The sequence below is a fragment of the Numida meleagris genome, chromosome 14 (genome assembly GCF_002078875.1).
Source record: "Numida meleagris isolate 19003 breed g44 Domestic line chromosome 14, NumMel1.0, whole genome shotgun sequence".
NCBI classification, from domain to species: domain Eukaryota; kingdom Metazoa; phylum Chordata; class Aves; order Galliformes; family Numididae; genus Numida; species Numida meleagris.
The window spans coordinates 10,473,793-10,500,376 of record NC_034422.1 but is presented as its reverse complement, the minus strand read 5'-3'; the positions used below and the strand labels follow the sequence as shown (position 1 = coordinate 10,500,376).

Here is a 26,584-nt window from a genome sequence, read left to right as displayed (position 1 = left end):
GGGCCGGGCCCCGCCGCGCCGACGGCCATGGCGGCCCTGGGGCTGCGGCCGCCGCGCCCAAACGGAGCCGCGGTGCTGCTGCTGCTGCTGGCGGTGCTGAGCTGTGGAGCCGCGCAGGAGCTGAGCCCACGGGGCAGGAACGTCTGCAGGGCTGCAGGGTAGGAGCGAGGGGAGGGGAGGGCAGGTGGGGCCGGGAGGGGGGGCCGCGGGCCTGGGAGAGACCGGTGCGGGGCGGCGGGGAGGGGGCGATGGGCCCCATCGTGGCGGGGGGAGCCGGAGCCGGGTGTCCCGGGTCCGAATTTTGGTGTCCCGGGTCCGAATATTAGTGTCCCTGGTCCGGATTTTGATGTCACGGGTCCGGATTTTAGTGTCCCCGGTCGGGACCTCGGGTGTCCCGGGTCTGGAACTGGGCGTCCCCGGTCCGGATCTCGGTGTCCCGGCGCCGGACCCGCAGGGGGAAGCCGTTTGTGAGCGTTCCGGGTGTGGTCCCGCAGCGGGATGCGGGATGCTGCGGGTGACCCCCGCTGGAGAGGGCCCCGGAGCGCTCGGGGCGGCCGCGTTGGCAGCACCGGGACGGCACTTGGGGTTGGCTTCAGAGCAAGGGTGCCGTCCCGGGGCTCGCCTCCTGCCCGCTCCCCCCTCCCTGGGTCAGCGGCCTCAAAGCCTCCTCATCTCGGCGAGGGGACCCCTATATGGGGGGAAGGATGGGGGGGGGGGGGGAGGCAGGCCATAAATGCACCTTTTTACATCTCGCCCGTGAGGTCAGGCAAGTCCACAAGGAAAACATGTGCTGCGCGCTGGAGAGGCCGCATAATGGCTCCATTCAGCCCGGCCGCGGGGCGCTGGTGCCCCCTCCTCAAATTACAGTTTCCGAAGGAGGCTTTGCCAGAGCAGCGCGGCCCCAGTACTCGGCGAGAGCGGTGGGGGGGGGCGGGGAGGGGGGGATGCACTGGGTCTCAGCATCCCCCTGTAAAACCGGTACCCAGCAAAGCTGTCACCTGGGGTGGCAGTGGCGCTGCAAGCGGTGACCCTTGGGGCCAGCACCCCAGAAGCTGTGTCCCTGCAGCTCGATGGATTCCATCAGGCAGAAGAAAAGGACGTGCTCTGGAGCTGCTGGGTTTGGTGTGTGCTAAATGCCACTGCTCCTCTTGACTTTGAAGCTCTTTTGTCGCCTGTTAAAAGTTGCTGTGCCCCTCTCTGAAGCCGCTGTTGGAGAAGCAGGGGTGCAGGGTGATGAGTGCAAGTGCTGTGTGCACGGGAATTGCTTTGCCCCTGGCCGTCACAAGTCCCCTTTGGCAATTCTGTTCCTGCATGAAGAATTTCCTTTTGCACACAAGGCACTGAGTGGTGGGTGGCACGGAGAAAGAAGGGGCTTGGTGCCAGGGTGATGCTGCTCCCCAGTTTGGGCAGTGGTGTGTGAGCACTGGGATGGGCACGCAGCTGGGGCAGCTGGCAGCGGTGCTCTGGGCTGCGGGGTTTTCACCCCTTCATCCATTTGTGCAGCTCCCAAACCCTCAGCAGGACGCACGATGTGGGATGCTCAGCAGGATGCAGGTGATGCTCAGTGCAACGTGGGATGCTCAGTGGGATGCAGACGCATCTGGTTCTGCCCCATCTGTGCTCCTTTTCCTCTGCATCATTGAAATCCCCATCAGCCCGGCCATGCCCCAAAGTGATTCTTTTTCCTCTTTCTCAAGGGGAAAACGTCATAAAACAGAAAGGGAAGGGATGGACTGAGGGAAGCAGCAGGTCCGTGGGCAACCTGAAGGATGCTCTGGGGCTGAGCCCCGGTCCCAGCTGTGCTGTGGGGTGCAGGGAGGTGGCTCGAGCTTTGAAATCTGAGCGCGTTGGTTTGCTGTCAGAGCAGCTGATAAGGGAGGGGAGGCTGAGCGGGGAGGTGTCGGACACGGCCCGCTGGAGGCGATGAGCTGTCTGCCAGGAGATAGCTTTAATCCCGGCGCTGCGTGTGGGCTGCCCCACACCGGCCATGGACCCACTCATGATGCTTCAGTCACACCGCGGTGCCACTGAGCACCGTGGTCCCTCCCTGGGCAGGATGACCCCTTCCCACCCACCTCCAGCAGAGCTCAGGGGGCTTTTGGGGAATGAGACCGCACGGGCTCAACCCATGCTCATTGGACAACTCCATCACGGCACATTTCAGCCCATCCTGCTCCATGGGGCCCAACGGATTTCACTTTGGGGCCTCCTGTCCCCCACGGAGAGGCTTTAGTTGGTGCCCCATTGCCTCTCCCCGCGTGCTTCATCCCCCTTCCAGGGCAGAGACCCCGCTCCAGCCCCGGGGCACGTCGTGCCCGCCGCAATCACAGCGCCGCGTAATCTCGCTGACGGACGGAATGGATGGAGCTATTTTGGTCTCCAGCTGCAAGGCATTTTTTCCAGGCCCTGAATCATTTTTGTGGTTCCTTTCTGCCTCCCGTCCAATTTTTCAACATCTTCCGCGAGAGGCGGCCGCGGAGCTCCCATGTCGGTGCTGCCCCGCTCGGCCCAGCCCGTGTCCCACCGGGGGCTGCTCCCACCCCCCATCCCACTGCAGCTCCTTCTGGCAGCCAGACGTGGTCCTGTGACTGCGCCGCGTTTCGCGAATACCTCCTCGCTGTCTCCTCCTCCTCTTCTGCATTTGTTACATAGAAAGGAAAAAAAAAAAAAAAAAAGAAAGCACGCATTCCAGGCTCTGCCACTGGTCCAGCCCATGTCAAGTTTTCCTCGACTGCGGCGTGCCTTTGGATTGCTCCAGAGCCTCCGGGATCACTCCCATCCATGGAGAATAGCTCCAGTGTGCGGGCAGAGCTGCACAAAGCGAAGGACGTAGTGGGTTCGTGCTGAGTGGAGGACATCCCCTCCTCTGCCTGGCCATGGGGTGTCCCTGTGCCCCTCTTCTGGAGGCTGCACTGGTTGAGATGGGATGGGGTGAGATGCCACCATCCTACCTTGGAATGCCATCCCCACGCCAGGCACCAAACCCATCTGTATGTTCCCATAAGCTTTGCCCAGGCTTTCCTTCCTCCTGTGTATTATTTTCCAACGTCTTGGTTAAGGATTATGCTCATTTTAGTCCATCCTTTAAATCACGTCTGGTGGTAAAACGATCCAAGCTATTTTCTATGCATGGGGCACGTGGATGTTGGGGGTGGCTGTCCCATGCGCAGCACTGCTGCCATTTGCCTCCTGGTTCCCTGCTGAGCCCTGTCCTGAGCCGGGTGCCCCACGCCGAGCGTCTGCACGGCAGAGGTGGCTCTTGATACCATCGCAGCATCACTGGCACGTTTCCAGGAACGACAGCAGCTTTCCAGACGTCCCGACCATTTGTGGACTTATTTTTCCTGCAGCTCCTCCGTGCTCGTGTGCTGCCCAGGATGGAGGCAACAAGGAAGCGAGTGTGTGATAGGTAAGCAGCAGCGATGAGGTCGTGAGAAGGCTCCGGAGCTGTGTGGTGCATCCTGGCTCACCTTGGGGTGCAGCCCTCGGACATGAGGGACAGCACGGTGACCCCCGCGTGCTGCCACAGCGCTGGAGTCAGGGCCATGGCAGAGGATGAGGGGACAGCCATGTGCCACTGCGGAAAGGCGCCGGTGCCACCGAGCCCGCAGGGAGCCGGGGCAGCCCCTGTCATGCCACCATGCAGGATTTGGGGACCCTGTGTGTCCCCCCCAGTTTGGGGTGGCTGTGGTGCCCAGGGAGCCGGTGGGCTGCAGACCCCGTAACCAACTAACTCGCCCTGCATGCGCCCTGGTAACCGCTCGCTGCATGCAGCTGGTGCAGGAAGGGAGAAGGATGCACAGCGTGGGAGGATGGTCCCGCAGCAAGGCGTCCCCTTCTCCTCTCCCCTCTTTCCCCCAGAGCTGCTCTAACCGTTAGACTCACTGCCTCTAACCTGTTCCATCTGTCTATTTTAGGGTTTTCTATAGTCCCCATCACCGTAGCTCTAACAACGGCCAGGTAAGGCGCTCGGTGCGGGTGCTCTGCTCCCCCTCTCCCGCTGGCCAAGGGGACTCCGTGGGGCCAGGCCCCAGCGCTCGCTTCCCTTTGGCACGGGGGGACTCGTGGGCTGGGGGTGCCAGGGAGGCACCTCCATAGGGAGGTTAGGAGGAGGGGGGCTGTGCCGGTGGCTGCCTTCGTTCCCCTGTCCCACGTCCCACATCTCACCTGCAGCACAGGGATGGGTGAGCAGGGTGGCAGGGGGCTGGGGCAGGGATGGAGCTGGGGACGGTGGCAGGAGGATGGTGGCATCTCCGTGGTGATCTCCGTGCGGTGTCACGGTTCAGTGACCCCTGCGGTGCCACCGCGCGCCCCGTCCTCTGCTCTGGGGGTCGGGGACAGGGATGGGACGAGCCTGGTGGCACTCAGTGGGGGCCATTCGGCCACGTCCTCACGTGCTGTTGTCCGTCCATCTGCTCAGCTGTCTGCGAAGGGAACTTTACCTGCAAGGAGAACGAGGTGTGCGTGAGACCCAGCGAGTGCCGCTGCCGCCACGGCTACTTCGGTGCCAACTGCGACACCAGTGAGTACCGGCGGCACCGCTGGGGCACCCCAGGGTGGGCCACCTCGTGCAGGGAGCCTGTCCCCTAAGTGCACTGGGAGGAGTGGGGATGGAGAGGACCCAAGGGGTGCTGCTTGCGTCGGGTCACCCATGGCTGATGGCAGCGCTGTTCCTCCTGCAGAGTGTCCCCGTCAGTTCTGGGGCCCCGACTGCAAGGAGATGTGCAGCTGCCACCCCAACGGGCAGTGTGAGGACGTGACGGGCCAGTGCACCTGCAACCCCAACCGCTGGGGCCCCAAGTGCGAGAACATCTGCCTCTGCAAGCACGGCAAGTGCGACCAGAAGACGGGCAAGTGCACCTGCGAGCCCAACTGGTGGGGCCCCCAGTGCTCCAGCTCCTGCTACTGCAGCCACAACTCCCAGTGCGACCAGCAGACCGGCAACTGCCTGTGCCAGCCGGGCTGGTGGGGCCGCGGCTGCAACAACCAGTGCTCCTGCAACAACTCGCCCTGCGAGCAGTTCACCGGGCGCTGCCAGTGCCGCGAGCGCACCTTCGGGCCCCGCTGCGACCGCTACTGCCAGTGCTACAAGGGGAAGTGCAACCAGGTGGATGGCACCTGCACCTGTGAGCCGGGCTACCGTGGCAAGTATTGCCGCGAGCCATGCCCGGCCGGCTTCTATGGGCAAGGCTGCCGGAGGCGGTGAGTTTCGGGGCACGGGGAGGGAGGTGGGAGCCCTGGGGGTGCCACGTGCCACGTGTCCCTTGGTTACAGGTGCGGGCAGTGCAAGAGCCTGCAGCCCTGCACCGTGGCGGATGGGCGCTGCCTGACGTGCGAGGCGGGATGGAACGGCACCAAGTGCGACCAGCCCTGCTCGGCTGGTTTCTATGGGGAGGGCTGCGAGAAGCTCTGCCCCCCCTGCAAGGATGGCCACACCTGCAACCACATCAACGGCAAGTGCTCGCACTGCAACCCTGGCTGGATTGGAGACAGGTGAGTGCTGCGTGGCCCAGCTGGTGCATGCTGGTGCGGTGCTGTATCCCTGCATGGGGACCGGGGGTGGGTGCACAGCTGGGGCTGGGGAGGGGGCAGCAGGAATGGACTGACCTGCTGGCACAGCCGTGGGACCGTAGGGAGCCTCGGAGACCCCCAGTGCCACAGGGTTGGTACATGGGGCCATGGGAAGCCTGGGAGACATCAATGCCATAGTGCATCTATTGCATCTATCTGCTCGGTGATCCTAACACACAGCAGGGCTCAACTGAAACTTTCATGGAGTCACTTGGGGTTGGGTCTGAGGCTTTGCAGCGCCTGAATGGGGCTGACAACACCCAGCCCCATCTCCCTGCGTGGAGCAGATGGGAAGCAGAACGGGGTGACCAGGATGGGCACACGGGGGACACCGTTAGAAGTCCCCTCCCCGGTGCTCCAGCTGCCCTCACCGCTCCCCAGGTGCGAAACCAAGTGCCGCAATGGGACGTACGGGGAGAACTGTGCCTTCGTCTGCAGCGACTGCGTCAGCGGAGAGTGCCACTTCGAGACGGGACGGTGCCTGTGCCGCGCCGGCTCCCACGGCACGTAGTAAGCAAACGGCTGCGGGGACCCCGGGCATGCGTCACCGCTTGGCATCACCTCCAGCCCCCATCTGCTCCTGCCCCTGGTTGGGATGGGATCCAAACCTGAGGCAGCAGCACCTGATCCCCCTGCGGGCACCCTGAGCTCAGCGGGGCCCTGCGAGAGCAGAGCCGCGGTGTGCATCTCCCCGAGCGGCCGGATGCGTTTCTTGACCAAAGGATTTTGCTTTAGGAAATGACCATTTGGCAAAAACAAAGGCCTTTGACAACACTTTTTTTTTTTTCCCCCCTCAAGTTCAGGGTGGAATTTCTAGCTGAAAACAGAGGGAAAACCACATCCCAGAATAGCACGTAGCCTCACGGGTATGGCATCTGTGTGGTGCTCCCGCTCCCAGCGGCAGCTCGCACTGGGGGCTGCTCACCCCAGGAGGAGCCCAAAGCCCCCCAGCCCCTTCCCCTTCCCCTGGCTGTGGCCATCTCCAGCCAGGAGCAGGCTCTGTCCCAATGCACATTCGTCTCCTTTGCTTTCCCCCAACATGAAATTGAAGTGCTGTCTGAAAGGAAAGTGGCTGGGAGCCCTGAAGGGAAGGCTGCTGAAATGCCTGCAGTGGGCACAAAGCCCTCTATTGCTCCACATCATTCCCGTGGTATCTCCCAAAATCTGACGGGGGTAGAAATACGGGTCCAGCCGATGGGGGTAGTTTGGACTATCTGGGAGATACCCCTGCTCCCATCCCTGCATCGCAGCATACGGCAGCTGCTACTGGGGGCTCAGGGCACGTGGCTCAGCCACAGCGGTGCTTTGAAAGCCAGAGAGCGTGAAATGTGGCTGAGCCAATGGAACAGCTGCGGCCCCAGGAGTGAAGGACCGGGACTGGGGCCACAGTGCTGCCAGCTGGGAGCAGCTGGCACTGGGCTCAGGGCCATCAGCCTCACCGCATCCATCCCAGTGCCCATCCTGTTGGCAGTGGGGTCCCTTATAGCAGCATCCCAAATTGTCCCTGCCCCCGAAACTCTGGGGACAGGATGCTTAGTGGGAGGGCACCCAGAGCCTGGGCTGCTTTGCGTGGTGCCCAGTGCAGTTGCCCACCTTCCAGCCCTGGTGTGTGCCCCTCTCCGTGGTGCTGAGCTGGGAGGCTGTGCCCTGGTAAGGAGGGCATCTTGGCCGTGGTTTTTCTCCCTTCTGTACATACAGTGAGCTGAGAGGTTTCCAAGCTCATGGGCTACAGTGGAAGGGCTCGCTCCATCCTGGGTGTGCATGGAGCACATGGCCATATCACATGAGTGGTGCTGAGCTGAGACCCGGTGCAGATGCTCAGCGCTGCTGGGTTGGAGTTGCGTGTGGCTGACGGGTTAGTGACCCATTGTCACCATGGTGCTACTAGCCTCACTGCAAAGCTTTGTACAGCACATGGGGGTGGAGGAGGGCTCTCAGAGACAGCAAACATGGGGACGAGCAGGAAGGTGGCACGGTCTCCCATGGGGATGCTGTCAGCACACTCCATCACGGTGCCACATGCTTGCCCCAGAATTCCCCAGGATTTTGGGAAAGGAGAGCAGGGAGCATCCCTGGGATGCATCACCCCACTCTCACCCCTCACCCTCTCCCCAGCTGTAACCTCACCTGCCCACCCGGCCACTATGGAGCCAACTGCGCTCAAGCCTGCAGCTGCCACGACGGCGCCTGCGACCCGCTGACGGGCGCCTGCCACATGGGTGAGTTGTAGGGTTGGGGTGCTGGGGTGCTTGGTGGCTGGAGGCTGAGCGCGCTGTGTCTTGCAGAAGCCAACCAGCGGATGGGGGTGATCGGGGCCGGAGCTCTGCTGGCGCTGCTGCTCATCCTCCTGCTCTCACTGCTCTGCTGCTGCTGCATCTGCCGCAAGAAAGACGAAGGGCACGGGTGAGTGGATGCTGGCAGGGAAAGGGGAGGACAAAAGGGAAATGCAGGGCAGTCACCCATCCTCACAAAGATGGGGAAAAGAGAGCTCAGGGTCAGAGCAGGAGGACCCCGCACTGCAGGGGCGACCCCTGGCATTGTGTCCCCGTTGTTGGCTATTGCCTCACTGGGAACCAATGGGTTTCCAGGGCTGGAGCCTGTGAAGGGAAACCTAGAGCACACTGAGTTGTTGCTGGGACTCCCTGAAATGGCACAGGGCTTGAAGGCTGGAGTGTGCACAGCAGCTCCCACTGGGCTGCAGGGTCTGCAGGACAAAGCAAGCCCCTCCAGTCCCTGCTGCGGGGATGGGAACAGGGATAGGGATGGGGATAGGGATAGGGATGGGGATGGGGATGGGGATGGGGATGGGGATGGCCACTTTTGGGGGAGAAAAGGGCCCAGGGAGCTCAGCCAGCTGCACAAAAGCCGTTTCTCGTGCCGCCGGCCGCTGCGCAGGAATTTTCCGGAAGCCTCCGCTTGCAGCCGTGCCAGCTCTGCTCCAGCCCAGCACATCTGGTTTGGAGAGCCTGTGGGCTGCATGTCATTATGCCGCAGATAAAAGGAGCCACTTCCCAAACTCAGCGCTGCTCGGAGAAGCCTTGCGTGGGAAATGGCTCCAAAGAGTTTCCTCTCCCCAGGCACTGCAGGGTGCCCAGGTCCCGGGCTGCCATCACACTGTGCTGTCCCAAAGCGTCCCAGGTGCCAGGGGCACAGCAGGAAGGGCTGTGGTGGGGGGGACCGCAGTGGCCATGGGTGCACACGGGTTGAGTGGCATCACTGCACCGAACCTCTTGCTGCTGCGGCTGCGGATAATTGCCTGAAAGCTCATCCCCGAGAGGCTTCCAAACCAGAGAGCAAATAAAGAGAAGCCACGTGTTTGTTTGGGGTTGGGATTTTTTTTTATTTTTATTTTTTATTTTTTTTCTAAAGTTAATCATATGATTCAAGGGCTCGGCTGGGAGCTGTGGGTGTTTTGGGCACGGTCTGGCCCTGCCACAAAGCAAGCCAAAGCGTGGGGCTGGCAACAGCCCTGACCCCTGCCCTGAGCCAACCCGGGCTTCAACTGGGGCAAAACCAACAGGGAATACACTCCTGTGGCATCTCTCTGTCCTATCTCTTCCCCAAACGCTTCTTGATGTGCAGCATCCCTGAGCCCCCAGCTCAATGCACGGCTCCGTGATCGATGGCCCCCGTGTGACCATTGCCCTGCCCTGTCTGATGGGGCCGTTGTGTTTCCTTGCAGAGCAAATCAGGACCCGGTGGCAGCCAAGAAGCCGCCAAGACGCTTGTGCGGGCGCTTCAGCCGCATCAGCATGAAGCTGCCACGCATCCCCCTGCGCCGCCAGAAGATGCCCAAGGTCGTAGGTGAGGAACCGATGGGCAGAGAACCAGAGCCGGGAGGAGCAGGGCCAACGTGTGTGACCTGCTGCGCCGCTCCTGGCCCCAAACCCTTGCAGAGTGCACCGGGGCCGGGGAAACATCCCCACTGCAACCCAAACAGGGGCTGTGTTTGTGGAAGGGGCCGGGCAGGGCTCGGGGAGGAGGACAGAGGGGGCTGTGTGCGTGGGGCTCAATGGGGCTGTGTGCGCGTTTCCTGCAGCCGCCCTGCGGCAGCTGGCTCCCACCCAGCAGCGCTGTGTAAACACGGAGGGGAGGGAGGGGATGGCCCCAGCTCCAGGGCTCTGTGCATTACAACCTGCCTTGGGGTTCGGGCTGTGCAGTGAGGCCACCCGGGACCCCGGGACAAAGGGATTCGTGCCAGCCTGCAGCAAGGGACCCAGGCAGGCAGCAGACCCAACTGCTTGGGGCTGGCCTTGGAGCAGTGACATCCATCCATCACCACCCAGCAGCACAGGGCCCTGCAGCCCCTCTTTGCCAGGGGCCAGGCAGGAGCCCCAGCACATCTCGAGCTGCTGCTGGTGCTCTTTTTCCTCTGGCCATCCCCTTGGTCCCGTCCAAATCCTGGAGATGCCTCGTGGCCGCGAGTCCCAGCGCCCTGTCACGCCTTCTCGCAGGAAGCAGTGCGCTTCATCTGCTTCCAACGGTCTGCTTCTAATTTTCTCTTTTTGGGTTTTACAACAAGGAAAGTCGTGCTGGAGCGGCCGCTTCCCCCACTCTGGGCCGTTCACTCTTTAAATATCACCAGTGCTTTTGCTTTGGCTCCGGAGTTTCTCTCGGCTGCTGCATCCTCCCCCATCCCTTATACATCAGGGTCCCCCCACCTTGCTGGGCCATTCCTCTCTCAGGTTTATTCTCTCTCACACGGTCATCTCTGTGGTCCCTTATCCCCTGCACAGTGCTGTGCATGGGGAGCGTGGCTGCTTGCAAACACAGCTCGTCCTGGGGGGGTGAAGTGGGGCTGGGACCCAGTGGGGCAGGCGCTGTCTGATGGCTACTTTCCTGCCCTGGCAGTAGCTCACCACGACCTGGAGAACACGCTGAACTGCAGCTTCATCGAGCCACCCTCGGTGGTGGAGCAGCCCTCCCCATCCTGGTCATCCCGTGGCTCCTTCTCTTCCTTCGACACCACGGATGAGGGGCCAGTGTACTGCGTGCCCCATGAAGGTGAGTCCCCAGCACGGTGCTTCCCTGGGTGCTGCAAGCAAGGACGAGGGCTGGAGGTGGCCCTGTATCAGGGAGGTGGGGTTCCTGTGGCATGGGGGGACCTGGAGGTAAGAGAAGGGGTAGAGAGGGACTAGGTGAGACAGGGCGTGGGGAAACCCAGTTTTGCCCCTACCCCACCACCCTGCATGGGTTCTTTTTGCCATGACGGCAGTGAGGCAGTAGCACAGGGTCCAGAGAAGCCCTATAACTGGAGGTGCCAGACTGTATGGGGCTTTGGGCACCTGGAGGCAGGTGTCCCACCCATGCGATGGAGTTGGACTGGGTGGCCTTTATAGCTCCTTCCCAACCCAAACCATCCTGTGCCTTCATGACACATGCATGCTCTCTTTCTGCAGAGAGCGTGGGTGACAGCAGGGACAGGGCACCATCCTCCAGCCCCGGTGAGAAGCTCGTGGCCCCGGCCGGTGGGGAGGAGGCAGCTGAGTACAGCTTCCTGAAGGAGACAGGCTCTGTCAAGGCCTTCCATGCCGACAGCAGCGAAACGCCCCTGCTCAAATCCTCGGACAGCGAGCGCTCGTCCTGCGGGTCGGGCTCGGCCAGCGCCGCGCTCTACGCCAGGGTCGCCCGCCTCTCCAAGCAGTCCAAGGAGGAGGAGGAGACAGCGCTGTCCCCAGAAAGAACCAAGCCCCGTCCTCCTGACCCATCCACCAAGCCCAAGGTGTCCTGGATCCACAGCCGCTACAACTCCAACCAGTCCAACTCGCTGCCCAGCCGCTCCCCGGAGCCAGCGACCGCCCGGCCCAGCAGCCCTGAGCACGGCCAAGGCTTGGCCAAGAGGAAGAGGAGCCCCAGCGAGACGTCGGCTGGTGTGCACGGCAAAGCGGAGGAGAAGGGCAGCGGTGGCACACGTAGCAAGGAGAGACCACAGAAGCACCCCAAGGAGCCTGGCGTCTCTGAGGGCAAAGCCAGCCTTGCCACGGAGCCCCAGTCGCCTTCGAAACCCAAACAGAGGAGCAAGGCCAGCATGGAGCAGATGGAGAACATCAACGGGGCGGTGCAGAACGCCTTCAAAAAGATGGGCGGCTTCCATGCGGAGCGGCGGGCCGGGGAGGCCCCGCGCAGCCCCAGTGCCAGCAAGCCACGCTCCGAGGCCCTCCATCCCCACCTGGCCTCCGAGGCAGCCACGCTGCTGGCGGCCCAGCTGAAGGAAAAGACTCAGAGCCTCAACAAGGCGGAGGGCAGCGCCCGGCCCAACGGGGTGGGGGCCCAGCGGGAGAAGCCCACCCCACCCCAGAAAGCCAAGCGCTCGGCGGCCACCGGCAGCCAGAAGGCCAGCAAGCCCCTGCTGCCCACCTCGCCCAACCTGCAGAAACTGATCCCCGCCACGGCCGAGCCGACGGCCGGGGGCGAGCCCAGGCGGGTGGAGAAACAAACCACGGTCAGCAGCCAGGACCCGGCTCCCCCGAGCGAGCAGACGGTCAAGAAGACGCCCATTAAAAAGCCCCCCAGGAAGAAGAGCCGAGAAGCCACCCTGGAGCCGCCCAAAGCAGCTGCGGTGCCAGTGCAGATGGTGCAGTAATGGGGAGCTGGGCACCTGGGAAGGACTTTTGGTGCCTGGACTGGAAGAGCCCCCCAGCCTCCTCATCCCCCATCTCTTCCCTCATCCCCTTTCTCTCGTCAGCTCACCTCCTCCATTGCCCCAGGACCTGGTACACCCCCGGTGCCGTGCTCCCCATGCAAGGGATGCAGGAGCTGGGCCCCCCCTCCCCTTTTTTGTAGCAGTATTATCGATCGCATAAGCAGTGCTTGTTGTACTAGACGTACCCATGTTATATTCTGCAGTAACAGAGCCGCTCGCTTCCCACGCCCCACTCCGCTCCACCGGGTCCCCATCGCAGCGCGGGGGCGAAGGGGATGACGCACGGGGCCATCCATCATCGGGGACATCCCCGTGTCCCATTTGGGGACACCGGGAGGGCCCTTCTCACCTCGGGGACATCCCCGTGTCCCATTTGGGGACACCGGGAGGGCCCTTCTCACCTCGGGGACATCCCCGTGTCCTCCCCCCGGTCTCCCTGCCCTGCCACTTCAGCTGCTCCCCTCTCGGAGGTGCAGCCCCGGTGCCACCGCCCCTCTGCCACCGCACTGCTCCCGGCGTGGGGTCGAGCTGGTTTCGACCGATGCCCCTGGCCCCAGGGCTGCCTGTGCCAGGAGCGGCAGCAGGAAAGCACTATTTAAGGCCGGGGCCGCACGCCGCTCGGGGAGGCTGTCGTGGCTTCAGGGGGGATCCGGCCAGTGGAGTCGGGTAGGTGGGTTTGGTACGACAGAGCCTGGCATCTCTGCAGAGCGCTTTTCTAATAAAAGTGTATTTCTTCCGTACCCGGGTGCTGTCTCTCCGTGCCCCAGTGTGCCCACGGGGCATCACCTGGCCTCACTCAGACGCTCACACAGGGTCCTGAGTGGGACACAGTGATATGGGAAAGGAGGATGTGTCCCAGTCTGAGGCCAGGGGGTGCCCCCTTAAAGTAATGCAATTCAGCATTCAGGTGAGATGTCAGGAAAGATTTCTTCTCCAACAGAGCGGGGATGCGTTGGCACAGGGAGTGGTGGAGTCCCCGTCCCTGGAGGTGCTCAAGGAACACAGAGATGTGGCACTGAGGGACGTGGGCAGTGGGCACGGTGGGGTGGGCTGGGGATGGACCTTTTCCAACCTCAGTGAGTCTATGATTCTATTCCCAGTTGGACCACCCAGTTGGGTTTTTTTTACACCAATTTTTCTGCATGAGGGGACTCCGAATCCCTTTTCCAAGCTCCTCGCTGGGGTCTGCGGGCTTTCCCCCCCCCCACCCCACGCTGGTTATCTCTAACAGACAGCACCGTGTGATGCACACTGCTGCGAGCGCTTTGTTTTACGGTTTCCAGCCTCTGTTGATTTGTGGACCCCTACACAATTTCCCCTGCAGCTGTGAGCCCCGCTGCAAAGTTCACACTTAGCATAAATAAACTCGCTTTCCGCCGCCTCTCGAGGCCTTTGACCTCGAGGCAAAAGCAGCTGAATCCCATCACGAGAGGAAGTTGTAACACGGAATAATAACATGGAATGAGGGAACAGAAAAGCAAGCAGGTCTTCTTCCTCCCCTCCCAGGGATGGTGCCCAGGTGGCAGCGAGACACAGACAGCAGTCGCCAGCCTTGCAGTGGGCACCAAGCACGTGGTGGCCCTGGTCCCCCGCCAACACTGTGCCATCGATGTTTTTCCCATTTTGTCCCCATTTCCAAAAGGGAAAGAGGAGTTGCTGGGTTGGAAAACAGCGCATTTGTTTTGGCTTGGCCGGAGAGCAGCGATAAAAGCGAACCCGATTGCCAGCTATTCATTTCCTATTTCGGGCCCTACCAAAAAAAAACTAAAAAAAAAAAAAAAAAAAAAGGGAAATTCAAATGAGAATGAAATAGGCATGAGACAGCGAGCTGCTAGGGTTGTGTAAGGAAGCACTTGCTGGGAGGGGAGCGGCAGTGCTGGCGGTGTTTGATGCTGGGGGTGGGATTGCGAGGGGCTCGGACACAGGACACTCAGCAAACAGCAAATGGACGATGCACAGCACCTCAAGCATTTGTGGGCAGAAACCATGGGGAGCAGGAGCCTTCTCCGAGCAGATCCAAGAGCCTGAGCTTTTGTTGAAGCTCTGCTCAGCATAATTTAGGAAAGCGTGAGTGTGTTTGCATCCAAGCACTCCAAAAAGACCACTTTGACGGAAGATGGACAGAGAGGCATCCTGCAGCCACTACCTGATTTATCCCCGCGCCTGCGCTGGCCTGGATACGGAGGAGCGCTCGTGCTTGTTTAGTCTGTATGGGAGCACAAATCATGGCGCTGTGTCATCGCTCTGCCAGGGTCTGGATTTCATTAGGAGCCACATGATCGGCGCAGGCTGCTGGGGCTGGCTGCGCTCCCTCCGTGCTGCACAGGACACAGGGGCGATGGCCGAGGCGCAGCGCTCAGCATCCTGCCCGTGGCTGACCCCACCAGAGCCTTTTCATTCATTGCATCCCCAGTGCCTATTGCAGCCCTCGCATCCTTTGCACCCCTTGGATCCTCTGTGTCCTTTTTGCTCCTTGCAGCCCTTGCATCCTTTTGCAACCCTTGCAGCCCTTGTAACATTTGCATCCGTGGTGCCCATTGCAGCCCTTGCATCCTTTGCGTCTCTTGCAGCCAATGCACCTGTGCACAGCTTCCCACGAGGCTCATGTGCTTCCCCTCTCTCACCCCTTGCTCATACCCAGCCTGTCCATGGGGTGGTATGAATATGTCACCCGGCATCACCCAGCCCTGCTGACAAATCTGCTCTGTGGGCAGTGCAGACACGAGGAGCTGTGGGGCCAGAACATCCCCTCCAGCCACCAAGTCACAACCAGCTCCTCCATGGAGACCCCGTGTTCTCCATGGGAGCCCCTAAATCCAGACCTTAGTTTAGCTACAGCTCAGGCTAAAATTCCCCTTCAGATGCTCAGCTCCTGAGGCCATAGCAGGGGAACGCATTTACTGCACAGTGCTCGTTAAGTTTGGATAAACCCAGTGTACCCAAAGAGATGGCTGTGAGGCTCCCGTGGTCTCCCCTCACCTGGGGGATGAGTGTGCAGGAAGCTGAGGTTGGATGCAAGGCTACAGAGGTACCAAGGGTGGTGACCATGCACCCAGCAAACCAACTGGCAGAGTGCAGGATGGGAATAGAGGAATGGAGGCACAAATCCCCCAGATCTCCCAAATCCCAAGCCCAACCCATTGCTGGGATCTGGGCTGTGGGCAGGATGCTCTCCGGCTCTCGGTCTGAGCCCTGGCCCTGCCGTGCCCCCCAGGCTCCACATCCTCTACCAAGAAGGCTTTGGGCTTGTTTATGCCATGGTGCATCGCTCTCTTTTGGCACAACTGGCTGCCTGGTGGAAACCCACAGCAGCTCCTGGCTCCAGCAGGGTGACTCAGAGCTGCGGTGACATGGCCACTGCCCCATGGGGGACACCGGGCTCTGGCAGCCATCTCCTGTGGATGGCTCTGTGCTCGGGTTTCTCTGGAGGATTGCTCCTAATTGCAATGTGTTTCGCTTGTAAAAAGGAGCTATCACATTGCACATGTGCATGCTCTGCTCTCTCCGTCTTGTCTGTTTGAATCAGGTTCTTGGCATTTCTGAGTGGGTAAACACGATCTTCAGGGGGAGGTAAGAACTGGGCTCCCTTCCTCAAATGTGCAGGGAGCAGTGGGCACCTGGGACCTCATCACCCTGGGAGATCGTAATCTTCTTGGAGGGCTGTTCCTGCTCTGAAGCCTCTAAGTCCAGCCACCATGATCCCCTCCAGGCTCTGGGAAGAGATGATGCTGCTTCATCTCACGTCACACCCCCTGCACCCTCAGATCCTGCCCTGGGCAGGACAGTCCATGTGCTGCTTCTGGCACCACTGCTGGTGCCATCTCCTGGATGCCACCCCAGCGAGAGCCCACACTTTGCCTCAGGTCATCGACGTGCCCCTGTCCCCATCCCCCATGGCACTCGAGCAGCTCCAACCCCCAGCTCCGGATCAGTCCCCCCCAGCTGCCTTTCCCCAGTGCTGCCCCAGCGTCCTGATGCCTCCCAGCCCAGCACAAAGGCAGTGCTGGCCCTACGCACCCCAAGCCTGCTGCCTCGTGGCGTGCACACCGGCTCAAATATCCCTGCTAGTTCCCACAAGCAGCTCGGCCTTTCCAAAGCTCGGCCCGCGAGCCGGGAGGAGGCAGCACCCTGAGCCTGCCAGACTAATGAGAAGCGCATGGGACCCACATCTGGTAGCGATTGAGCAGGGAGCAGTGTTGGGAACGGAGGAAGCGCATATTTCCTGCAGCACAAAGGAAGGGAGAGGAATGTCCGCGGCGGAGCAGAACAGAGTGGGGGCCCTGGGGCGCGGGTCCTTCCCTCACGCTGCTCCTTCACTGGGGGTAGGGGCACAAACGCACGAGCAGCATCAGATCTGCAGACCCTCGTGCCACCAATGGGCTTAAGCTCTCACTAGAAACAGACTGGGAGCAGAAAGCACAGAGCCAGCAAACTGCCTAAGAAGGGTTACAGGCTGGAGAGATCAAGGCAAGGGCTGCTCTGTGCTGCAACAACAAGAACGTGACTGGGACAGGGACAAGGCAGGGCTGTGCTCAGCAGCACTGAGGCTGCATGGTACCACAGCACCACGTCAGGGCACTTGGTCCTGTGCTGGTACAAGGGGGGGTCCTGGCCCCCATCCCTGCACATCCAGCGCTGCTGGAGGATTTGCAGGTTGCATGGTCAGGGGATGCCATGCTACAGCTACATAAAAACGGGACGCTGGGATAGCAAAATGCTGCCTGGTTGGGATGCAGGTGACACAGGGGGAAGGGCAAAGATCAAAAAACCTAAAGCTGCCAATCCCAGCTGTGTCTCATCCCATGAGGAAGCAGATTTAAAAACTGCAGGACGGTTCAAGTCCCTGTCAGCCACTGCACAGCAGGAGCCCTGCTCTGCTCGGCCGTTTGTGACACCCCTGATGGCACGGGGACAGCAGGGCTTGCCATTGTGGCCACGGCCCTCTCCAAGAGAGCTGAGCTGGAGCTCTGCATGGCACACCAGCATTGCCCCCAGCACGTGGCAGCAGTCACCCAGCAGGGAGCACCAGAGCCAGGCCACAGGGGACTGCAAAGTGTGCCCCGGGCACCCAAACTCACACATTTAGCAACAGCTCTCATCAAATCTTCGTGGCAGAGGAAGGGAAGGTCCCGGGAGATTAAGCAAACATACTAACAGCGCTTTCATGCTGGTATTCTGTACTGCCCTAGCCAGAGCTGAGCACCACAACTAATGCCTTTAAATTAAAAGCCCGTGTTTTCCATCCCCTGGAAGCTCAGCGGGCTGTAACCAGCCAGGCTCTGCGCCACGGCTCTGCCTCTGGCAGCTGCAGCTCAGCAAAAACGGTTTGGCAGCTCCCGAGAATGGGGTTAGGAAAATGTAGGTTGATTTTTGCCTGTTAAAAATACACTGCAGCCTTTTCCCAGAGTCGCCGCTGTGCTGCAGCAGCCGGGAAGGGGAAGAGCAGGACAGACGGACACGGCAGGGTTAACTGCACAAGGCGCTGCTCTGCGCAGCCCAGAGGCAGAGGGATCTGTCATCAGCCCACCCAAAGCCTCCCCGGGGCCTGGGATTTGGGGATCACCCTCTTTGGGTGGAAATATGAGGCAGCCAACAAAAAAAAAAAGGGATGATTTATATTCAGGGACGTTCTAGGGATGCCCCATTTCCCTGGGGATGTTATGTATTCTTCTCTAAAGTGGACACTTCTACTCCCATCCAGCGTACAATGTGAGCTTTGAATACTAAGAACTACACTTCTTAAGCTTTCTAATGCATTTCAGCGTGCCTTTCATTTTGCTAATTCAAGTCAGGAATCTTTTCATGTGTACCACTGAAATTAATTTGAAACTCAGCCTTGCAAGGGACCTCTTAAATACTGATCTCATTACCTGCGCAGAACTGCTCACAAAAAAAAAAAAAAAGAAAGAAAGAAAAAGAAAAAAATATTTTCATTCCAACCCAGCATTTGAAGTCGAAATGAACTTAATACATTCCATGTGTTTTAAGAAATTAAAAGAGGGATCTGAAGGCATCGTTTCCCCTATCCCCACAGTGCGGGGGGATCGCTCCCACCCCGGCGCTCCCCAGTCAGTTCTTACATAGATTCATTTGCTCTGACACAGCGGCCGTTCCCTGAACACCTGTATTTTTTGGAGGAGGTGACTTGAGCCGTACTGGCCCCATCTGGATCCCAACACCAGCTTTGTGCTGGGGGAACACCAAAGCGCCAGCGGGTTTCAGTGCTGGGGAGGGGTTGACCAGCGGCCCAAAGGCAGCCACGATCTCTGGGCAATTGGAGATGCCTTTTTTGGTCACCTTTGTGGTCACAGCCACATCAACCCCCAACCAGCAGGCCTCGGCTCCCCGTGTGTTCAGGGGTGTGCATGTACTCAGCAGTGCTGCAGCTCTTTGGGCAGGGAAAGGGACGGAAGGCATTTCTCATCGCACCCAGGACACAGCACCGCATGAGACAAAGCAGGAGCTCACAGAGCTCGCATCTTCCTGCTCTCACGGACCGTGTCTTGGTATCCTGAACCACCTTAAGGTTGGAAAAGACCCGTCAGATCCTCAAGCCCAACCCAACCCCACTGCCCACGTCCCTCAGTGCCACATCCCCACGGTTGTGGAACACCTCCAGGGACGCAGACACCACTACCCCCAAGGCTCAGGCTCAGGCTCAGGCTCAGGCCCAGGCCCCGGCTCCGCCCTTCCAGCCTCCGCCGCCCCCCCCGGCCCCGCCCGGCCTCGCAGCCCGGGAAGGCTCCGCCCGCGCCACGGCCTGCGCCTGCGCCGGGAACCGGGGCCGGGCCTTGTGTTGGGACCGGGGGGTATGGAGCGGTTCGGTGGCGCTGGGTACGAGGCGGCGGCGGCGGAGCTGTCCCGGCAGCAGGAGAGGCACTACCGGCTGCTGTCCGAGCTGCAGGAGCTGGTGAAGGCGCTGCCCAGGTGCGAGGGGTGGGAGGGAGCGGGGGGCAGGGCGGAGTGGTGCCGCTCGGCTCCGAGCCCGGACCCCGGCTAAAAGCCTGGACCTCGGTTCCGAATCCCATTCCGAACCCCGTCCTTAACTCTGAGCGCTGACCCCAGTTCCAAACCGCAACCCCAGTTCTGAACCCTGACTCCAAACCCTGACCCCAGCCCCAGCTCAAGCACTAACTTTGACTCCGGCTCTGAAGTCTGATTCTGAACCCCAGTCCTGACCTCAGTTCCAAGCCCCAGCTTTCAACCCTAACTCCAAACCCTGACCCAAACCCCAGTTCTGAACTCCAACCCTAACCCCAAACCCTGACCCTGACCCCCAGTCCTGACCTCAGTTCCAAACCCCAGCTCTCAACCCCAATCCTAATCCCAGCTCCAACTCCGAACCCTGACCCCAACTCCAAACCCTGACCCAAACCCCAATTCTGAACTCCAACCCTAACTCCAAACCCTGATCCCAACTTTGAACCCCAGTTCCAAACCCCAGCACTAGTCCAGTCTCAACTCTGAACCTCAACCCCGACTCTGAGTGCTGACCCCAACTCCAAACCCCAACCCCAATTCTGAACTCTGACTCCAAACCCTGACCCCAGCCCTGAGCCCCAGCCTCAAATACTAACCTTGACTCCAGCTTTGAACTCCAATCCCAACTCCAAACACTGACCCTGAACCCCAGTCCTGACCTCGATTCCAAACCCCGATTCCGAACCCCAATTCCCAATCCTAATCTGAGCCACAACTCTGAACCCTGACCCCAGCTCCGAACCTTGACCCAAACCCCAACTCTGAACTCCAACCCTAATTCCAAACCCTGACCCCAACTCTGAACCCCAGTTCCAAACCCCGACACTAATCCAATCTCAATTCTGAACCCCAACCTCAACTCCAAACCCCAATTCTGAGCCCCAGCCTTGAACCCAACTCAACCTTAACCCCAACCCTGGCTGGGTCCCTGCAGCTCCTGCCAACAGCGCTTGTCCTACACGACGCTGAGCGACCTGGCGCTGGCACTGCTGGATGGGACGGTGTTCGAGATCGTGCAGGGGTTGCTGGAGATCCAGCACCTCACCGAGAAGAACCTCTACAGCCAACGCCTCAAGCTGCATAGCGAGCACCGCGGTCAGTAGGGAAAGGGATTGGGGATGGGGAATCCTAGGGGGCACCGGGGTGAGGTGGGGCACTGGGGTTGCAGGTCTGGGGAGCTGGGGGAGGTGCAGTGGGATCCTGGGTCACTGCGCGGAGGCGATGGGGTGGTGTGGGGACAGGGATGGGGGAGAGGTCGTGGTGGGGTCCTGACGCTGTCCCCGTCCTCGGGCACAGGGCTGAAGCAGGAGCTGTTCCACCGGCACAAGGAGGCCCAGCAGTGCTGCAGGCCGCACAACCTGCCGCTCCTCCGCGCCGCCCAGCAGCGGGAGATGGAGGTAAGGGAAGAGCAGGAGCACGCAGCCGCCCTCACTGCCCTACACACAAGCACAGAAGCTGTCCCAGGGGTTCACAGCCATTTTGCTGCAGGGCAGTGCTGGTTATCCCAGCACTGGAGCTGGCAGCGTTTGAGTGACCTCACAGCCCCTGGGAACTCCGAAGGGTGAAAGCAGAGGATGCTCAAAAGTCATGTTTTACTTAGTTACACTGATAAGGAGGAAATAATCTAAGGAACCTAAAAACACGAATTGATTCTTAGCATTTCCCACAGCATTTCTAGAAAAGAACTTCAACATGAGAGGGACATTCAGTCCCAAGGGTCTGAAGATCCTCTTATCTATACGTTAGTGATAAGATAGAGACAGTTTTTAAAGTAAGGGTAATTACAAGTAGCTAGTTATCTTAATCCATGCGATGTAAATGTATGTGTGAAGTTACTTTACTCCACATCAGGCAAACAAGTAACTGTTGAAATGTTGGCTTTCTCCTGACCTTTACCCACAATAACCATGGTGTGAGAGCCCACTTGGATCTGTTGTTTCCACTTCCCTCATTTTCTATTGAGATGGCTGAAGTCAGGCTGGACCTGCATTAGCCATCCCTTCCACTCCTGTGTGTAACGTGTAAGTGCATCATAGCAGTAAGTAGTAACCTGTACTGTCTGTTCTAAAGCATTTCCAGTATTGCATTCATCCAGCAGACTTTATTCACGTTAGACAACAAACACCCATATGTGTGGTTTTTCTCCTTGTGTTGTATCATGTCCAACTTCTCCCTGCTTCCTTTTACTTTCCCCACACCTTTCTGTGTTCTTTATTCCTCTGTTGGGAGGAAGTTACTGAAGTTTCTTCTTCCCTTTTCTATGTTCTGTTATTTCTGTCGTAGAGCACTTTGGGAATAGATCAGTCATCTTAGTGACAACTGGGGTGTGTCTAATCAGAGCTGCTCTCTATGGTTCAGTGACCAGCTCCTGTGGGATCCTATGGGATCAGTGCCACAGGACGGATAATACAAGATATGATTTTGGGATGTCCAGTTTCCTAATGGTATCTATAACCTTAAAAACGAAAAGTAAAAATTGGCCTGGCATAGCAGCTCACCAGCCACCTGAGCTGAAGCAGAACTTGTGTTTAAGCTTTCGTTTTCTCAGAGTCTTTGGCACTTTTCTGTGTCTCGGAATTGGGTGCCTGCTCTAAACAGCATGCAGATGAGTAAATCTCTCTTTTCAAACCCAAGGACAGGAAAGTCATTCCTTCAGCACAGTAAGTGGAGACAGTGGTGTGGAGCCTCCTCCTTCCCCTAAGGCCGTGAGAAAGAAGGGAAGTCCTAGGGGAATGTGGGGGCCACGGGGTTTGAATCTTCCACAGACAAAGAGTGAACCTTCAAGACTGAAAAGCACACAAAGACAGAGCTTTCTTAGGCTCCTGGGACAGTTCATGTTATTCAGTATATCCAAAAACAGTTACATGAGGCAGCTCTTTGGAAGTAAGAATTGCTCTTCATTTCTATCAGGTCTTTTGTAGACAGCTGCTGATAGGTTCACGCTGTAGACGAAGCTCAGTTTTTATGCAGACTGCTCAGGCCCAAGTCCTCCATCATTCAAATTCTGGCTTTTCCACAGAACTTCCAACTGAGCACAAGCTTTCAGTTCCCTTTTTGCCTGGATTTGTCCAGGTCTGTTAAACCACAGCCATCGATACAGGAGATCCCAGACCCGGTGACTTCTCTCTTTCTGTGCAGTAAGGATTATTCTTCCTTTGAATATTTCCAACTGAATGCTTGCCTTCATTTATAATGTTACAGAGAGGCAGCACTGCATGGACGAAGTGTTTAAACTTGTGTCAATTAGCTGTTAGCAGAGAAGGAGCTTTCCTTTGTATTTAGGTCCTATTTGGTGTCTCCTGACTTTCCCTATGGCTTGAGAAGGAGTGTAGTTGTTCATTGTCACCCAGCAAAATCCTGCTGCCTACCTGTGCCTCTTTCTGCAGCTAGCAGAGCACTGTAGTGTTCTTAGAGCCTGCCCACAGCACCTGATTCCTAGCGTGCCTTTGAAATAGCAACTGTTCTCCGTGTTCCAGGAGGAGAGAACGATTTACACACCACTGCTACACCGTGTGTCTGTGGCAAAGTGAGTTCCAGCTCTGCCACCCTGCGCTTTGGCAGCGAGTCCATGCTTCTGTTGTTGTCCCATTTGTTCTCCTAAAGTGATGTGGTTTTCTGCTAAGGCAGGGCAGGCCTGAGCGCTTCTGATAGGGCTGTATTGGCAAGTCCCCACTTGATAACATTCTCCGTTTGCCAGAAACAGAGCCCCAGCAGGCTGTAGTTCCAAGCAAGGCTTCTGCTTGCTGTTGTCAACAAGAAAATAAGCTGTGCTTCCTGTTGCAGAGTTGGGAGTGGAGGAGTTTGGCTCTTTAGTGAATCGCTAGGAACTGGGTCTGACGTACTGCTCCAGCACTGTGTTAGTGCTCAGAGAACGTGGAGGCATCTGAGCTGGTGGTTTTGACTGATCTGTATCACTCCTCCAAGTCTTCCTGCAGTTTCAGCAGTGCTGTGAGGGGCGTGTGATTTTTTGGGGGGGCTACTGACTTCTTCAGCGCATGTACTGCTGGAGTACTTGCCTACAGCCTGCTGCTCCTCAGGAAAAGTCATTCAGATCACAGTCTGCTGCTCGTGGTCTCTTTCCTGGCCTCAAAATGCACTAAATTAGGCTAGTCCCAGCTGTTTCCCTGTGCTTTACAGTGAGAGGTAGCTCGCTGTAAGGCATGGCAAGCGCCCAAGGGAAGATCTGAGGCCGCGCTTGCTGCCCTCTGCTGTCCATGGAAGAGGCAAAGTCATCAGAATTGGACTGCTTCAGGATCTAGTAGTTGTTTGGTTTCAGTAAAAGGTTTAGAGGTGAGGAAAAAAAAATACAGGAGGGCGGTAAACATTCCCCTCATGTGCTGAGTATTATCTTCTCAGGCTGTGGAGCAACGAATTCGAGAGGAGCAGCGAATGATGGATGAGAAAATTGTCTTGGAACTGGACCAAAAAGTGATAGACCAGCAGAGCACCCTGGAGAAGGCTGGGGTGTCTGGCTTCTACATCACCACCAACCCACAGGTTAGTGTGTAAGCAGTGAGTGTGAGAGCTGGCAGTGCTCTTGTGCTAACAACTTTTTGGATTTTTAAAAGCTTAGTCTGTTCTGAATGAATTCTGGCTCAGAAGGAATGGTCTGTGTCCTTTGCCCCATCAGCTGATGGGCACTGTGCTCTCGTGGATCAGGTTTGTAACAAAGCAACAGAAGTGCATTGGACGGGGCAACATCTCCAGCCTTCTGTGGATGGAAGAACACTGTGCCAAAAGCCTGCAGTCCTGTGACTCTTCAAATGGGTCAGTGTAGTACTGAAATAAAAGGACATGTAGGTTTTCTTGTGCCTAGCTTAGCTTCATGCACTGCCTTCAGTAAGCTGTTAGTTTTTCTTTATGGTATTTCAGTGATGCTTGCATGTGATTTTCTGGAGATAACTGTGTCAGACTGTGATTAAGACTGCTCAGAGCAGTCGCCTGGGTTTCCTCTCTGCTGTCCACCACAGGAATGGAAAACTGCAATGTCCAAGATTTCCTTATGATGCCACAGAAGCTTGCAGAGAATACAGAAAAGGCTGTTCTTAACTGTATTTCCAGCTGATTAAATTTAATTTTGATAAGGAGGCACTAGAGGGAAAATTTGGCTTGAACTAAGTTAAACAGCCATTTCCTAAAACCCACACCATTTCTGGTTGTGTACCAGTCCCTTCTTTTTTTTATGTTGCTATCACTCATCTACATACTGAAAGCAGTTCTTTGCCTCCCCTCTTGCCTCTGCCTGTTATTTCTGTAAGTAATAACTCTTAACAGGGTTCCTATTTGCTGTTTCTCATTTGTTTGCCTTCATGAAAGCTGGTAAACCAGACCTAGCCCTTGACTTCCAGTGCAAGAAATCACTGCTGGAGTCTGCTGTTCTCCATGCATTTCCTCTCAGTAGATGTGTTTTCCTCAGTCTGTTATGTAAACTGCCTGTTTATGCAGTTGATGTACTTATTTATATATTATTTAACAAAAATAGATGTTTGTTTCCATGATGGAATGTCTACAAGCCTGAGTCACAGAGCGGAGCGTACTGAATTAGATGTCCCACCATGTGCAGGGGAAATGCAGTCTGTGCCACGTGGCTTGTGAGCTAAACGTGAGTGAAGAACAAGCAGATGGCAAGGGGAGTATAAGGGAGCCATAAGCTGATGTTGGTGGTTATAGGAGGTGGTGTCAGCCACGGAGAATGGGGTGTTTTGGAGAATGAAAGGGGCAATTGTATGCACCATCAGAGCAGTGTGCTGCGTCTACCTTTGGAGAATCGTTGTCTTCTCTTGGAAAAGGAGCAGGCACTGAGTGGTACAGTGGCACAACTGAGTCCTTTCTGCTTCCTGCAGAAGAGAACGGGATCTTATCCTTGCAAAAAATGTCTTTCTTCCTTTGCAGGAGCTGACTTTACAGATGAACTTACTGGAATTGATTCGGAAGTTGCAGCAGAAGGAATCCGAGTCAGAGAAGGCTTTTTCCTGAACAAGATGGACTTTTCTTCTGACTTCCCTCTCAAGAATAGACTTAATGCATTTGCTTTATGTTGTTTTAGGAAGAGGCTACTGGCCAGCAACTGCAGAATAGCTGAAACCCTTAGGTTACCTTTAGAGATAGGGGAAGCAGACCTCCAGAGCAGAGGGGAGAGCTGAAGAGCTGCAGGCTGCCCTTCCACTCATCGAAGCAAGAAGCACGTTGCAGCTCCTGCTGCGTTGCAGTGGGTTGCTAAGACAAGGGCTGACAGAATGTTAATCTGCCACACGCAGCCTGCAGTGTCAGTGAGCAGTGTGGGCTCTAAATTACAATCTGCTCTTCCGAATCGAGGAGGTGTCTGATAAGGGATGGAAGAGGTGAGTAACTGTCCTATCAGACAGGAAGCAAAGGGTGTTTGCTTTCCTTTGCAGCCTCAGTGTGCAGAGAGTTGGCAGCTGGGAAAAAGAAAAAGTCCAAGCTGTATCTACAATAAGATGTGTTTGTGTGTGTTGAGGCAGAAACAGCCTCCTAAATGGGCAGGCACTTCCCAGAGATGTCGAGGCAGATCACATGGATTTCTCCTCTTGAGTTCCATTAAAATTCTGTACTGGACTATGGCACGATGTCAGTGGTGTTTTCAACCTGACCCAGGTAGCCCAAAAGACTTGAGAGCTCTTCCTTTGTTACTCTGAAACAGTTCCAAATGGGTAGGAACATTCTGCCCAGCCTTCTGGGCCTGTGCTTTTCTGAAGGTGGATGATCACACCTAGGGTTTTCCCATCCCTGCTCGATGAGCACGGGTCTGGGTCTGCGCTGCATTGAAGCTGGGGGGGGGCTGGAGTGGTTCTCAGAGCTCCCAGGGAGGAGTTCATGACCCTGCAGCCTCAGGACTTGGTGCACAGGAGGAATGGGAGCACTCGTGTGCAATCAGAGCTTTGGGTGTGCAAGAAATGTGCCAGGTAATGTGCTCACAGGAGATAGGCTGGTGCAAGGCAGCGTCAGAGAGCAGTTATTTTCACGGATGCGTGGCTCTTCAAGTCAGAGCAGCTGCTGGAGGTGGATCAAGGACTTCCTACCATCCTGTGCTGAAGGGCTTTGATGGCACGGATCTCTGCTTAAAGGTTTTGCAGCGTTTCTACAGCAAAGGATTGTGTTGTGATGGGGAGGTTCCTCCTTTGTGCTGCTGTTTGCTCTCGCCTGCATCCTCTGCTATTACAACAACGGCCTCTGTTCACAGCAGAAGGCAGCATTAGAAGATTCGGTATGAAGCTAGGAAACGGGTTACTGCCCCTTATTCAAGGTCCTGTCAGCCCTTATGTCCTCACGAAAGCAGATTGCTGAAGCCAGAGAGGTTTTCAGCAAACTGGGGCCGTCACCAACTCGAATAAGGAAACTCCAAAGGTGCTGGCAGAGTTTGTGGGTGGC

General features: G+C 57.6%; 2 protein-coding genes across 5 annotated transcripts; both read left to right on the top strand.

Annotated features, from left to right (window-relative positions):
- Positions 7–12,520, top strand: SCARF2 (scavenger receptor class F member 2). 3 transcript variants are annotated; one of them, XM_021413016.1, is made up of 12 exons: positions 120–158; positions 3,351–3,409; positions 3,918–3,960; positions 4,421–4,522; positions 4,683–5,202; positions 5,275–5,493; positions 5,953–6,081; positions 7,687–7,790; positions 7,857–7,974; positions 9,254–9,375; positions 10,423–10,575; positions 10,971–12,520. In XM_021413016.1, exons 5-12 carry the CDS (start codon positions 4,721–4,723, stop codon positions 12,152–12,154), a joined length of 2,511 nt encoding a protein of 836 aa, XP_021268691.1. In that variant the 5' UTR covers positions 120–158; positions 3,351–3,409; positions 3,918–3,960; positions 4,421–4,522; positions 4,683–4,720; the 3' UTR covers positions 12,155–12,520. The 3 variants fall into 3 exon arrangements, with proteins under 3 accessions (XP_021268690.1, XP_021268689.1, XP_021268691.1); XM_021413015.1 differs by lacking the exon at positions 3,918–3,960 and having other exon boundaries at positions 7–158; positions 10,426–10,575; XM_021413014.1 differs by lacking the exon at positions 3,918–3,960 and having other exon boundaries at positions 7–158.
- LOC110406426 (protein DGCR6) lies at positions 18,955–25,776 on the top strand. 2 transcript variants are annotated; one of them, XM_021412917.1, is made up of 5 exons: positions 18,955–19,141; positions 20,130–20,290; positions 20,492–20,592; positions 23,552–23,692; positions 23,855–25,081. In XM_021412917.1, exons 1-5 carry the CDS (start codon positions 19,026–19,028, stop codon positions 23,948–23,950), a joined length of 615 nt encoding a protein of 204 aa, XP_021268592.1. In that variant the 5' UTR covers positions 18,955–19,025; the 3' UTR covers positions 23,951–25,081. The 2 variants fall into 2 exon arrangements, with proteins under 2 accessions (XP_021268592.1, XP_021268593.1); XM_021412918.1 differs by lacking the exon at positions 23,855–25,081 and adding an exon at positions 25,088–25,776 and having other exon boundaries at positions 18,960–19,141.